General features: G+C 54.2%; 1 protein-coding gene and 1 long non-coding RNA gene across 16 annotated transcripts in view; one reads left to right on the top strand and one right to left on the bottom strand.

Moving 5' to 3' along the window:
* Positions 1 to 346: 346 nt before the first annotated feature.
* Positions 347 to 3,394, bottom strand: LOC115495839 (uncharacterized). Its single transcript, XR_012056781.1, has 2 exons — positions 3,194 to 3,394; positions 347 to 2,215 (listed from the first exon to the last, which is right to left on the bottom strand). It is a non-coding gene; the product is annotated as an uncharacterized lncRNA (long non-coding RNA).
* Positions 3,395 to 3,397: 3 nt separating this feature from the next.
* EBF3 (EBF transcription factor 3) overlaps positions 3,398 to 15,348 on the top strand; it is a 130,320-nt gene continuing 118,369 nt past the window's right edge. For 3 of the 15 annotated variants that reach the window (XM_072931367.1, XM_030276638.4, XM_072931364.1), the window contains exons 1-4: positions 8,232 to 11,074; positions 11,326 to 11,482; positions 11,891 to 11,954; positions 12,612 to 12,667. In XM_072931367.1, coding sequence (XP_072787468.1) covers positions 10,941 to 11,074; positions 11,326 to 11,482; positions 11,891 to 11,954; positions 12,612 to 12,667 — 411 coding nt within the window. In that variant the 5' untranslated portion in view covers positions 8,232 to 10,940. The other 12 variants (XM_072931361.1, XM_072931362.1, XM_072931366.1 and 9 more) reach the window with 12 other exon arrangements.

Genomic DNA, 15,348 nt, shown 5'->3' with positions numbered 1-15,348 from the left:
ATTTATTAATGAAACTAAAACCCAGCACAGCTGAGGGGTCGGTGCCTTCCTGGGGAAGGGGTGCAGATGATGCAGATGATGCAGATGCAGGTGATGCATAAAGCTGACAGCTTTATACCCACTTTTTAAAGACAGGACAGAAGAATTCCTTGGCCACTCCAATCAATTTTTGCCTTTTTTTTGTGCATCAAGAGTTCTGGATAAATTGCATCGAGGTGTTTAAAACTGCTGAATAGCTCCAGGTGAATTTTACAGGTGTCAGCTGCTGTCTATAAACTGTCCAAGAGTCCTATAAAAAGCTGGGAAACAAGAGCAAAGTTAGGAGATAAATCTATCACTTCAGAAGTAAATAAATAAATGAGGTGTATTTGCAGTGTTACTTTTCAGCAGGTTGCTGGCATGGAGCGCTGCAGGTCACAAACACCTTTTGGCACTGCTAATAATTAGGATGCACTAATGAATTAATGGAAATATCCTCCAAATTCTTGCATTTTTGGGTTTGTGATGTCAGCCTGGCCAGCTTCACTTCTGTGCTGATGCACTGAGCAGAAGGATTTCTTTTCTTAGTTTATTTCATGTTTAAATTTCACGGCTATTACACTACAATAAAAGCAATAAATAATAAATAAGCTCTTACCAACATCACCCATAATTTCTGGAAGTCCAACAGATAAAAATCTGATCCTTATAAAAACTGAGCACCTGATTGTGAACCAAATTCAAGCAGCAAAACACAGAATTTGCTTGCTAGAAACACAACAGAAAAACAGATTGTGGGTATAATTCCACCCAAAAGAAAGCAGACAAAATAAAATCCATTATTTAGTGAGTTCAAACCACACCTGGGCAGGTCTCTGGTGTGCTGACACCTGGGATCACTCAGTTTAGCTCAAAAGAAACCGAGGCCTGCATCACTTTTTATCTGGTTTCCCTCTTTCTGTGCTATTTGTGTTCAGCCAAAGTTCATTTCTTGATGAAGCTGCTCAGACAGGAACCCCAACCCTGTCCAGAACTGATGGATAAGGCTGCAGAGCCTGAAAGGAGATGGGGGATCCCCTGGCTTTGGGATGGGGGATCCCCTGGCTGTGCATCCCCTTTGATTTGGGATTCTGGGATCCCCTGGCTGTGCATCCCCTTTGATTTGGGATTGGGGGATCCCCTGGCTGTGCATCCCCTTTGATTTGGGGTGGGGGATCCCCTGGCTGTGCATCCCCTTTGATTTGGGGTACAGGATCCCCTGGCTGTCCATCCCCTCTGCTTTGGGATGGGGGATTCCAGTTCCCAAGCCAAACCAGCCCGTGATTTCATGATTGATTGTAGGAAGTAAACTTCCCAAAACCCTTCTCTGGTTCCCGTTCTCATGCCAAGAGCTCACAATCAATTCTCCCTCCTGGGCACATCCCTGTGTCCTGTTGGATATTGAGGCACCGCTGGCTGCAAGCCAGCATTTCATATAATATTTAACATTTCATTTCCTATTTCATTCCTCAGGAATATTCACAATATTTTACCCGGTAACTTCTTTTATCCATACCTCACGTGCGGCTTAATAGGAGCTGAGTTACTGAACAGTTACAGGCTTGGAAAAAAACGCTTTATATTTATTATTCTCATCCTTTGCCAGGACAGGGACACGGGAAGTGCCGTAATTGAAGCAGATAACTCCAACTTTCACTCCCTGCGAGCGCATTGTCATGCACATACATCTTGATTAGATCATTTGCCTCGTGAAAAGGACGCGTTTTTGTGCCGTGGTGTCTCAGCTAATTTCCAGCCGAGTCTGCCGGCGGAGTTCTCCGCTAGCAACACTTCAATTCGATATTTTCTGGCTGCTGTTTATTTTCCGGAGCGCTCCTTTAGCCTCGCTCACTCCGCCTGTCTCCATCGGCCCGGGGCGACATCCCTGGCACCGCTGGCACCGCTGGCACCGCTGGCACCGCTGGCACCGCTGGCACCGCTGGCACCAGCCGGGATTTTGGCTGCCCGCTGGGAGCTGCTGCCACATCCTCTCTCTTGAACTCGCAGTCACGCAAGCCGTGAAAAATCCGGGATGTTCGGAAATGTTTGAAAAGCGGATCGGGGACAGAAGGAGAGGGGCACAATCCATTCCCAAACCTTGCAGCTCTTCCGAGGGGTGCGCCAAAAGCTGAGGGGTGAAGCTTTTGGGGAGAGCATCCCCCGCAGCCCCGGGAACATCAGGCGGCTCTGGAGGAATCTGTTTGATAAATACTTTGTGAACAGCGGTTTGTCCCCAAAAGAGCCCAGCTCAGCCCCCGTGCGAAGGGGGGTAGCTGGGAATGAAGGCGAGTCCCGCTGGTTTCCAGCAGCAAACTGGGAATCTCCTTGGCTCCTGGGGGGTTTCGGGCTGGGCAGAATCCGCAGCTCTCGGGCCTGGAGCACCCGGTTCCCCCCGGCTCTGCCTCTGGGCTCCGTCCCTCCTGACTCCACGGAGCCCGCGGAGACGTTTTCTCCTTTCCACTCAGGAGCACTTTTTAAAATGCGTGTATTTCCCACCTTTTCCAGGCATTCCTACAAACGACCCGGCCCGTGCGCTCAGGGTATTGCAAAACAATTAAAGTCCAAATTTAGTTATCCACGGGACCTTCTAGGACCGCTTTGGGTGATTCCTCCTGGGCCACCCTCCCAGCCCCAGGCCAGCCGTGGAACCCCTTCCCCAAGCCCTGAGCTGCTCCATCCCTGTGCCGGGGACGCCCCGGGACGCTGAGGAGGAGGAGGAGCAGAGTTGTGCCGTCTTTTCCAGGGTTAACCCAAACTTTCCCCACCTGCAGCACATCTGGGCAGCTGTTTCCCAGGGGTTTAAGGAGCAGCTGAACTTGTCCGGCAGAAATAACCCCGTGAGGCAGCTCTGAGCAGAGGCAGCTCTGGGGGGCACTGCCCACCCCAGACTCGGCTCGGACCCCCCCAAACACCACAGGCAGGCTCCTGCCCCGCTGCCCGCAGCCTTCCTCCTCTCCCGACTGCCCAAACCCTTCACTGTACAAATTAAACCCAAAGCAGCGAGGAGCTGCCGTCAGAACCAACCTGGGGGTGAATGTTCCCTGAATTTATAGCCTAACACCGATAGGTTTATTTTTTACAAATGTAGCTCCAGTCCTAAACCCGGACTTCACTTCCCTGCAGGAATCTGCTTGACTTGGAAACCGCTACTATTTTTTTTTTTTTTTCTAAATACCTTCACATCTTGTAGCTGCACATCCCTCACAGAGCTGCTGGAGCTCTAGGAAGCATCGGTGGTAGCGGGCTGAAGATCTCAGCAGTTATCCCTCCTCGAGGATTAACCAATGCTGCGGGAGTTCCCGGGCTAAAGTGGGAGAGGGAGGGGAAAGAAGAGCACAAATAAACAAAATAAAACCTCTCGCAGCCAGTGGCGTTCTTTGCGGGCCGGGAAGTTCTGGGGGCCGCCGGTACCGCCCAGCACGGCCCGGGAGGCGGGCGCGGGGCAAGGAACGGAACCGGCGGGCTGTGAGCGGAGCCATCAGCGGTGAGTTCCCCCGCGGGACAAACTGTTGCTCCGCGGGGCCGGCCGGTCGTTCCGCGGGTCGTTCCGCGGGGCAACCCCCGCGGGATGCGGGATGCGCCGAGTCCCGGGATGGAGCGGGCGCGGTGCGGGACGGGCTGAGGACGAAACCCCCACCCCTCCTTGTGCTCCCCGCGGGGCTTCGCCGCCGATTCCGCCCCCGCGGGCGCCCCGCGCGTCCCGCCCGCCCCCGCGCAGCGGAGAACGCGGGGGGGGCGCTTGCGCACTGCTGCGCCCCGCGCACCGGCGGGCTGCGCTGGGCCAGAAGTGTATTAAAGCGCGGAGATCTCCGCACACTCCGCCGCCTCCCCCTCCGCCCTGCGCGCTGCCCTCCGCGAGGTAAGCGGCCGCCCACGCGTGGGGATGCGGGAAGATGCGCGGGTGGAGCGCGGAGCTCCCGCTTACCTGGGACGGGCCGGGTGCGGGCTTTGCGCGCCCCGGGGATGCTGCGCGGCCCTCCGCGCGTGGACGAGGCGCGGAAGGCTCTCCGGGGTTTTTTTCCCCCCCTCCCAAACGCAGGAGGGGAGAGCCGAGCGCTCCCGGAGCCGCCGCGCCGAGGTGGCCGGGCTAAAAGGCAGAAAGCAATTAAAACTCCTCCTTTCGGATTAACAACCAAAAATTGATCGATCTGTCAGGAATACTGTTGATTTATGAAAGGTGCTTATTTCCTTGGTATGGAGAATTTTATGTTCTCTAGGTGAAACTGAGTTCACCCAGCTCCAGAGTAGATTGATGTTTTAATAAAAATAAATAAAGGGAAAAAGCTCGCCCGGTCTTTGGGGACATCAACTCTCAAATCGGGGAGTTAGACTAACAAATCAAATCGCATTATCTTTACATTTCACATCTTTTAACCTAAAAAAAAAAAAAATTTAAAAGAATTAATTAAGTTTAAAAATCGCGGGCAGCGCCGCAATCTTTATCACCTCAAAGTTTTAACGCGAGGTTAGAAAAAAAAAAAATTTAAAGTTGAAATAACAAACAATCGATGGTTTGATTGCGGCGGGGGGAGCGGGAGGCGGCGGGGCCGGGGGCGCGGAGCGCGGCCGCCCGCGCAGTGTCCTGTAGATGGCACACGGTCCCCACGTACGGAGCGGCGGCGGCGGCGAGAGGGGCTCTGCCGAGGGAAACGGCCATCCCAGCACTTGTTGTTTACCCAGACCGGGGCGCTGGGAAATTCATCGCGAATTCATTGGGAATTGCAGGCGGAGGGGCGCGGGGAGCGCCGCGGGCTCTCTCCGGCCGCCCGCGGCCGCGGGACTTGCGCGCCGGGCGGGATGCGGGAGCGATGTCGGGGCAGCGCGGAGCGGCCCCGGGCCGGGCCGGGCGCCCCGACACGTTTGTCTTTGCGATGTAAATCGCGGCGGGACAAATTGCTTATTAACAGTCGGGAAGAAGCGGCGGTTTCCTTCTTTCTTCTTTTCTTTCGCTGTTTTCATGCCGGCATGGCCCCCAGCTACGCTCGGGGCAGCCTCACCGCCCAGCGCTTTTCCCTTCCTTTCAATATCCTCAAGAAAATGCAAATCGCCACGCTGCGGCCTTTTTAAAAAGTTAAATTAGCAACAGCTTTAAGTGACTCCATTAGCATGGAAAACATACAAATGTTTAATGTGGGAATAGCCCGGCTTTTGGAGCTCTGGCGCCGAGCCCGGCTCGGGGGTCCCCCCGGTGCAGCACCCCGGGACCGCCGGGCAGGCACCGCGCGGCTCCGCGGCTCCCGAGGCTTTCATTATTTACAGGGGCACCGCGGCTTGTGGGGACATTGCGGGGCAGCTCGGGGGCGAGGGGACAGCACCTTCCCCCGCTCCGTGCGCCCCTCGGGCCGCCCCGGTGCCGCCGCCCGGAGCCCGGGGCCGGTGCCGCTCCCGGGGCTCTCCCGCAGCTCCGCCGTGCGGGAGCGGCTGCGCTCGCCCGGCCGGCCCGGGGCTCCGCCGCCGCTGCCTCGGGGACCAAAGTGTTCGTGACAGCGGCAAGTTTGGCTCCCCGGCAAGAGCGGCCCGTACCGAGGGGCTCCGCCGGTTCCCCGCGGCCGCTCCGCGCGGGAGCCCCGCACCGCACCGCACCGCACCGCACCGCACCGCACCGCACCGCACCGCACCGCACCGCACCGCGGGTGTTTCCCGTGCGCTGGCGGAGGATGTTCCCCGATCCCTGCAGGGCAGAGCGAGCCCTGACCACGAAAGGGTTAAGGTTTCTATTATTCAGTCGAGGTCTTGTTAGGATGTAATCTGCATTTTCTAACTACTGCGTAATAAAAAGTGAGAAGTTTTGAGACACCTTTCTTGATTATACCTTTGGCGATACTTTAGGTTTTACATTTAATTTGCATTTTGTTCTTAGTGAATATTGAAGTCTTGAGTGGAGGATTGAATTTTATTAGGACATCTGGACTGACAATATCAAATCAGACACCAACGTCCCAAAGCATGCTAAAATTTCAGAGTTAATTAGAACGAAGTGTGTTTAATTAAAGCCAATTATAATATCTGAAATTATCTGATCGATCCTTGTTTGTTCAGTTGGAGCCAGTTGATATTGTTCCCGCCGCACGACGGGACCTGTCCGGCCGCCAGCTCCCCGCGGCCCCGGCTGCTCCGCCCGCGCGGCTCCGGGCCGCCCCCAGCCCCTGCCCGGGGTCCCGGGGGGCAGAGCCGCGGCGGCCCCGCAGCGCTCCCGCATCCCGCGGGCACCGGGAGGGCAGCGCCCGCCGGGAGCCGGGCAGCGCCCGCGGGGACTTTTTCCCGAGGAAAAGCTCCCGTTGGGCGCACGGCTAGCGAGGCTGGCGCTCGGGCACGGCGGGAGTTATAGAGTTTAAGCCTTTTTCCCTTTTATTTTTTCCCTTTTATTTTTTTTTTTTTTAATAACTAATTTTGATGTAACAATATCGGGGCGCAGGGCCGCGGGAACGCGGCGGGGGGAGCGCAGGGCCGAGAGTCGGTTTGGGTAAAGCAGCTCTGCACCCACAGGGAGATCCGTGACCCCGAGATGGACTCGCCGTGAGCCGCGGAGGGGAGCGGGAGGTGCGCGGGCGGTCGGCCGAGGGGATCCAGGGCCACCGGTCGCGGCCAGGGAAAGGGACAGGGACAAGGACAGGGACAATCAGGGACAGGGACAACCTCCCCGCGCCCTGCCCCGAGCCCCCAGGGCCGGTGCCCGCCCCGCGGTGCCTGCGCGGGGCGCGGAGCCGCTCGGCCCCCCGACCATCCCCGGAGCGCCCCGCTGGCCCCGTGCGCTCCGCAGCGGGCCCGGGATGCTCAGGAATGCGGCTCCGAGCTCAGAAATGAGGCGGGCGCGGGTGAATCCGCCCCGAAAGGCGAACGGCCGGGCGGTACGGGGGTCCCGGTGCTTCCCGCACCCCCGGCCCGTGGCGGGGCTCTGGGGGTCTGCGCTGGCGGCGGGGCCGAGGACCCCAAAGCAGCGGCGGAACCGCTCGGTCCCGGCCCCGCTCCGCTGCTGGGCCCGTTCGGCCTCTGCCCCGGGCCAAGGATGCGCGAAACCCCCAGCAAGGGCCGGGCTGGGCCCCCGCGTTTGGCAGCGCCTGCCCGGGAATGAACGCCCTGAAAACACACCAAAATACCGATTCACCCCAAAACACCGATTTCTCCCTCCTGCGTCAGTTTGTAGAGATTTGCCTCGGTTGCACCGGGTATAAATTACACCCGGTGTAACCAGCGCGTTGGTAATGAAGGCGCCTTCCGACAGTAAAATTGAAATACGGACCTTGGCGAGCTGCGGGGACCCGGCCGAGCCCCCCGAGAGCGGGGCCGGGGCCGCCGCTCCCACCGCAACTTCCCGCTGGGAAAGTTCGTGCGGTGGGAAGCGCGGAGCTGAGCAGCTCGGGGCCGGCCCAGGGCCGAGGAAATCGCGAAATTACCAAAATAACTCTCTCCAACTTGGGTGATTTAAACCGTGAAATGAGAAATAAATAAGAAATAATAATAGGAAAAAAAAAAAGAAATTATGGAGATAATAGTCCCGAGGGGATTGTCCCGAGGGAGAAAAGATAAAATAATAAACTTTCGGGGAATACTCTGAGGGCGGTGGGAATCAGGGGATGGGCTCGAAGCCCCGCACGGTGCGGGGTTTGGGGTCCGGCCGCCGTGCGGGGCAGGAGGGGGGCCCGGCCGGGCGGTGCGGGGCCGGGCCGGGCCGGGGGACAGCTGGGCTGCGGCCATCTGAGCGGCTCCGCCGTGACATCTGGGAGCCCGCTGGTGTGTGGCACGCGCATCGCTTGATGTCGCTATTTAAATGCAAATTTGCGGGGGGATCACTGAAGCCTCACCCCGTAAATTCACACAAAAGGGAGACTTGGCGCCGGAGGAGGAGGAGGAGGAGGAGGAGGAGGAGGAGGAGGAGGAGGAGGTGGAAAAAAGGAGGAGGAGGAGGGCCGCGGAGCCGGGAGGGCTCGGGCCGCCCCCCGCAGCCGCGCACACCCCCTGCCCGCCCGGCTCCGGCCGCGCTCCGCGCAAGGTGCGCCCGGAGCGGAGCTGCGCTCCCGCGGCCCGGAGCGGGCCCGGGGCTGGGGAGGGGACCCGGGACTGGGGAAGGGGACCCGGGGCTGGGGAGGGGACTCGGGGCTGGGAAGGGACCCCGGTGCTGGGGAAGGGACCCGGGGCTGGGGAAGGGGACCCGGGGCTGCGGAGGGGACAGCGAGAGCAGCGAGAAGCGGGAGGGATGCCGGCCTGGAGCGGTGCGGGGCGGTGCGGGCAGCAGCAGCAGCAGCTCCCGGCAGCTCCAGCCAGCCAGAGTGACAACAACAACAACAACAACAAAAAAAAGATAAAGTTGGTGAATGATAAAGACCGTATTTTCCACGCTTTGGGTGCAGGACCAGATGATCTAGAAAATGAGCTGAAATAGATTCAGGCTCAGAGCCTGTTGTGAGGAGCAGCTGATTCCCCCATTCCTGGCCAGATGGCTTCTGAACACAGATTTGCATTCATTTTCGCTTAATATCGTCCAAAATAGTGGGGCAGCTGCATTTGTTGTCAAAAAGGTTTAAAACTCCCTTTCTTTCTGGGGCAGGATCGTTACCTTATGTGATGGGCTTATGGAACTTTTTTTTTTTTTTGTCTCCTCTCCTTAGTCAACAGTATCAGATTTAAAAGGATTTGTTTTAAAACCTTCTAATTTGGTAATCAGATTTAAATCGCCTTGGCGCGTGTAATCTGAATTAAAGATACTGTAAATGATTTTAAGCTTTCGTTAGCGGAGGGGAAGCACCAAGTTCGGCGTTGTTCATTTGAGGAAATATCTCGCAGTACCAGCGGCGTTGGGCATTTTTCGCCTTATTTTTAGGAGGGAGGATTTTGCGGGCTGGGGGCACCCGCAGCCCCCGCGCCCGCTCCAGGTCCCCAAACGTGTCGGTGCCACCAAATGCCACCGCGAGCATGGCATTGTTTGGGAACTTTGGGATCTCTCTCCGCGCGATAAAAGTGTTTGGGTTTGTAATCTGCTCTACTGTACCTCAAAAGCTCCGGGCTGATTATGAATACAGGAATTTTCTTTTAATTTCTCATGAATAGTTTCCATACACTTTGATTTAAGGTTATTAACATTCTATAGACAGTGGCATCTTTAATATGTGGCGATCGCTTCTAAAGACTAATCTCATTACCCTCAAATAGTCATAAAATATGATTTTATTATACTTACGTATTTAATTAGACGGCCAGCAATGTAATGGATTTTGAGATCGGGTAGAGCAACAGCTTTGATAATTCACTTATCTTTGGCAATAGTCATTAACCCCCAACACCAGCAAAATAGATTGCTTTCTAACACATCGTTTTTTCTTTTTTTTTTTTTTTTTCCCTCTTTTCCCTCACCCCTTGGAGAAAGGGGATCCTGATAACGTAAATCGGACTTTCGCTTTTCACCGATTCATTCAGATAGCAACGCAGAATTTCCCCGAGTTCGGGAAATATTAACGCGGGGACGTGGGAAATACACAAAAAATAAACACCAAAATATCCAAAAAGAGATTATATATAAAAAAAATAGTACTGGGAAGTCGCAGCCCACACTGGGCGGAAAAGGCTCATCACTTGAGGGGAAGATATAGAGATATAACGTGTGAATGTATAAAAATATGTATCAATGTGTATAAAATATATCAATACGTATAGAATATATCAATACGTATAAAATATATCAATAGGTATAAGATATATCAATAGGTGTAAAATATATCAATAGGTATAAAATATATCAATATGTATAAAATATATCAATATGTATAAAATAGCCTATATCAATATGTATAAAATAGCCTATATCAATATGTATAAAATAGCCGTATAGATAAGGATATAGAGATGTTTTTAAATCAATACATTAAAAAAATCAATATATACCAATACAGACACCCATATCAATATATAAAAAACCATATATACATATAGGAAAAGCGATGTTTGTGTGGAGCTACAGGAACCCGGCGGCGGAGCACCGGGGCCGGTGCGCGCACGGATCTCCAGCCCCGGTACCGCGGCCGGGCCCTTTGTCCGGCGGTCCGGTCAGGCCGGTGCGGCTGTCGCTGTGTGTGTCGCGATGTCGCGATGTGGGTGCTGTGCCGGGGGTCCGGGTGGGCGGAGCGCGGTCCGTATTTGGGCAGGTCCCGCCCCGTGTGACGGAGCGCTGACGCGGCGGTCCCGCGGCGGCGGGTCCGCTCCCGGGGCAGGGCCGCGCTCCTCGGGGAGGGAGGGCCGGGCTCGCCGCGCCTCCGTCCATTCCGCGAGCCGCCACGGGCCCGCGCCCCGTTCTCCCGTGTGCCCGGCAACACCTCCGCGGTAATCAGCGATTTTTTTTTTTTTTTTTTTTCCTCCTCTCCCCTCTTTCCTTCTCCCCCCCGTTTATTTGTCTTTTGGAGCAGGAGAGCCTTGCCAGAAAGTGGTCGATTCAGCAGTGTCCTGAAGGTTTTTTTTTTTTGCCGAGCCGGTTTTTACTAGGATGACACCACGTTGAGCGCGTCTGCAAACAACAACAACAAAAATATTTATTCTTTTTTCCCCCCCTCCCCCCTTAAAAAAAAAAAAAAGCCACCTCGCACTGTCGCCGGCTGCAGTTATACTTTTTCCTTCTTTTTTTTTTTTTCTTTTTTTTTTTTTTTTTTTTTTTTAAACCACCAAACTGGAACGCCATCCAACTCGCCGCACAGAAGTACTCAGTAAATTGTTTATGTCGTGCCAATACAGGACAGATTGAAGAAGGAAGCAAGACTTGAACTGGGCTTTTCTCCTACTGATCACAGGGAGTAAAGTCATCTCTTATATTCCAGTCGCCAAGGAGAGAGAGAGAGAGAGAGAGAAAATCAAGCAACAACCAACCCACCCCGTATCTGACATTTCCCTCAATTTTAACCCCTTTTGGTTAGGAGCTGGTTTTGCCCAAATTTGTTTTAATGTTTGGGATTCAGGAAAATATACCAAGAGGTGGGACGACCATGAAAGAAGAACCGCTGGGCAGTGGGATGAACCCCGTCCGCTCATGGATGCATACTGCTGGGGTAGTGGATGCTAACACGGCCGCCCAAAGGTACGTCTGCCAAATCCTCTCCCGGCGGTTTTCTCCGTCTGTATTTCTCATCCCGGCCGTAAATCCCCCCCCTTAACTCCCCCACCCCCCCGCCCGCCCCGTATCGCTTACAGCCTCCCCGCTCCGCGCCGCTCCGCGCTCCGCGCATCCCCCCGCATCCCCCCGCATCCCCCCGGTCCCCCCGCGGCCGCGGAGCCTCCGCGCCCCTTCCCGCCGCTCTCACCCACGCCTTGTCTTGTTTTCTCCCGCAGCGGCGTGGGGCTGGCTCGGGCACATTTCGAGAAACAGCCGCCTTCCAATCTCAGAAAATCCAATTTTTTCCACTTCGTCTTAGCTCTGTACGACAGGCAGGGACAGCCGGTGGAGATTGAGAGAACGGCTTTTGTGGACTTTGTGGAGAAAGAGAAAGTAAGTCTGGCAGTTTTCTCAATTTTTTTTTATTTTTTTTTGTAATTTTTGAAGCGTAATTGAGCGGAGCAGAGCTGGTTCCCAGCACGGCGCCCACGCCACGTGCGGCTCCCCCCGGTCTCACGGCTCCGAATAAACCCCGGGCTTAGAAACTTAGCGCCGCGGCCCCGACTTATTTTAAACAGCGGGAAAACGGCAAAACATGACATATTTGCACCGAGCTAATGACATCATCAGCGCTCCACACCAAGGAAAAAAAAAAAAAAAAGGGAAAAAAAAAAAGAGGTGACCGTGGGCTGAATTTCTGCAAACTGTTAATTCCCAGCCGCTTCAGGGACGAGAAAAATGGGCAGCAGGAGGAGGGAGATATTTTTCATGCTAAATGTAATTATTTATCGTTACTTGCAGGAGCCAAACAATGAAAAAACTAACAATGGGATTCATTATAAACTTCAGTTATTGTATAGCAATGGTAAGTTGTCGTTCTCTCATTTTTGAGCGTCTGTGTGCCGCAGAAAAGTCTGATTTTCCTTCCGAGGCCTTTTTTTGGGGGGGAGCAGGGGGATAAAGGGTATAAAGATTTCGAGATTAAAATTACACGCGTGTAAACACGGCTCTTTCCTTGGCATATAAGGAAAACAAAACATAAAGGATCGATAAGTCAATGGTACTTCACATGATTAACCGGTTGGGCTTGAAGTGGAAAGTAAAAAAGGGGATCGATGGCTGCTCGGGCACAGCGGCACTTTTAAGGGAGTTGTTTTGGTTTTTTTTTACTTTGGGAATGGATGGTGATTATTGGGATGGGGTGAGCGGGCAGAGAGGAGCCCCGGCCCGGCGGAGCCGCTTCCTCGGCCGCGGAAAATCCGCGGGGTCCCGCAGCGATCCGGCCCGGGGGGGCCGCTGGGCACAACTCCATCCCCGCCCGATTCCTGCCTGCTTTTCATCATTATTCATTTTTATTCTTTTTCAATTTGGATTTTTATTTTTTTTCCCCCCCCGAAGCCGGCGCGGAGCCGATCCCTGCCCGCTGCGGTTAATTGCCTGACCTCATCCTTTCCTTGTGGGATTGGGGGGGTTCAGCTCCCGAAATCCTGATCGCAATTTTGTCTGTGCCTTCCCTCCGCAGGAGTTAGGACAGAGCAGGACCTGTACGTTCGGCTAATAGACTCCATGACCAAACAGGTGAGAAAGTTTCCGCTTTTCTTCCCCGCGAGTTCCCAAGTTTGGATTCTGCCCTTGCCTGGAAGGGTGGGGGGCACCGAGCGCGCCGAGTTCTCATTTACCGGAGCGGGGAAATCGGGGGGCTGCCACCGAGCCCCGATTACCGGAGGATATTTGGGCAGGAGAAAACGGTGTGTTGTTGCTTGCCGAGGCAGGGTTGAGATCATTCAGTGGCGTGTGTGGCATGGAGGACAACGTCATGGGAACAGATGTTTGATATAATTAATTTAGCGAGGGAGAAAGGAAAGGAAAAAAAAAAAATCCCACCGAGTTACCCAGATTTATTTTAAAATGCACTTTTCCCCCTCTGTAAGTTTTTTTGTGGTTTGGTTGTTTTTTTTTTTTTTTTGGGCGATATTTTTCCTCGGTGAGGAAAGGGCAGCCCCTTCCCCACACTCCAAAACTGGCCGGGATTAGTCCTTTTTCTTTTATAACGCGACCATCCAGTAACGCGAGACGTTTATTTGGATTTAAAAGTTAAATGTGCTGAGGTGAAAAGTCATCTTGTTCTCCTCTAGTCCATATTCACCTCTCAGCCCCCCATCTCCATAATTCAAACTCCATGCTCCAGGGGTCACCCAAACCCGTCCATTTCCCTGAGATCAGCTTCTGTTTCTTCCTCAAACCTCTGTCATACCTTGTAAATAACATAATTACAAGCAGTTCCTTATTAAATTATTTAACCTGTCTTGGTCAACTTTTCCGATGATAACTACGTGTTATCAGCGTTGCACCGTAGCAATTACAAGACACAAAGCTTGGGATTTAATAAACTTTATTTCTTTTTTCATTATTTTTAATTTTTTTTTTTGGAGAGACATTTCACGACTTTTTTTATTATTATTATTTTAAAAAATTACTATTTCTTAAAAATCTTTTGTGGGAATAGGGAGGAAGGTGAGAACGGGGAATAATTTCCAGTGTTCTGGAAATCAGATCCCAGCGATGGAAATTAAAACCATTCCCCCAATCTGCCGGGCTGTAACACCGCTGCCTGTTCTGCACTGCGGGCCTGCTCATATGTATTATTTTTGGGAACTTTGCAGCCCCCGAGGCACGGGCAGGGGAGTCCCCCGGGTCAGGGTGGGCCCCGCGCAATCTGCGCGCACGGCCGCGCTGCCACCCGCAGAAACTTTCTCCTGCTGTAAAAACCTCCGGCAGCAAAGGAGGGGATTTCCTCCCGCAGAAAAGCAGAGCTGACAGGCCAAGCACAATTACTCTGACAAAGACGGAGGCGTCGTACCCTTCAATAATTATTTCGCTGGGATACAGAGCAGCCTTTTAAACTCCGGAGCGCTCTCGAGTTGACAATGTGGGTTTATTTCCTTTGTATACAGCAGCTAAATGTTTTCGGAAATCGCTGTAGTGGTGTAATTAAGAGGCTGACATAGGCAGCTACAAGTTTCGTTAGCGCCGAATAAAGGAGCGGAGTGGACGCATTTCAAGTGCACTTTTATTGTCCATTTCGGCTCGTACCTATGCAGCAGAAAAAGGGCTGAAAATAAAGGCTTTTAATCTCTCCTCGCTGACGGGAGAGGAAAAAAATAGCCCAGTAACTGATCAAAGAGTCAATGGCGCTGAACCGACAGTTTATGGATTTCTGTTTGTGCTACAAAATAAAAAATAAATCACTTCTAAATACGTGGTTTCATCAGAGGAAAAGTAACAATCACCAGAAGTTATATGGCACGCTGCGACAACAAACACTCGCGGCCACGGCCGCCTTGTTATGTCTGCGCTGTCATCTATGACCCCTCTGTTTGCAAAACAATACCTGGAGCTGGGCAGCCCCGGGCCCTCCGCGGGGCTGTGCGGGGCTGTGCGGGGCTGTGCGGGGCTGCGGAGCGCAGAGAGCCCCGGGGGCGCGGGGCAGACCCCGGCCCGCATTTCACCGGCCGGGGCTGCGCGGGGCCGGGGCACGGCCGGGCAGGCAGGGAGGAGGAGAGGCAGGGAAGGAAGCAGGGAAGCAGGGAAGGAAGCAGGGAAGAAGGGAGAGAAGCAGGGAGAGAAGCAGGAGGAGAGGCAGGGAAGGAAGCAGGGAAGCAGGGAATCAGGCAGGGAATCAGGCAGGGAATCAGGCAGGGAAGCAGGGAAACAAGCAGGGAATCAGGGAATCAGGGAAGCAGGCAGGGATGCTGCTCGCAGCCCGGCGCTCCCCCAGCCCGGCGGGCGCCGGGAGCGGAGGGCCGATCCCGCACCTCAAGCTCCGCACCATCTGTTAGAGCCCATGCTCAAAGCCCACTCAGCCGTGAGCCCAGACACTGCCTTTTACCAGAGAAAAATCATTGTTAGCAGTTTCAAAATAAACACCAGATTGCCCATTAGCACTTTCTTCCCAAATATCATCCGGTAATAACCATATTGCTGTGCGCGCTCCTGGGATTCCTCAGGGCGTTCAGGCACTTCTGGGTTGATCGGGAAATGCTCCTGGAAGTGCTCGGCGAGGCTCGGGCTGCGGGGCCCGGGCGCGGTGCGGGGCCGAGCCCTCGGGGCAGCGGGGGATGGCGGGGCCGGGAGCGCCGCTGGCCGGGGCAGCGCTTCGAGAGCAGCAGCGGCGCTTTGGGAGGGGAAAAGCGGTCCGGAGCAGAGCTGCGGATGGCCGTGATGCGGGAGGGGAGAGCGGCGGGGTCAGAGCCCGGCAG

Source organism: Taeniopygia guttata, chromosome 6 (genome assembly GCF_048771995.1).
Source record: "Taeniopygia guttata chromosome 6, bTaeGut7.mat, whole genome shotgun sequence".
Lineage (NCBI taxonomy): Eukaryota > Metazoa > Chordata > Aves > Passeriformes > Estrildidae > Taeniopygia > Taeniopygia guttata.
This window is presented reverse-complemented; position numbering and strand designations above follow the sequence as displayed.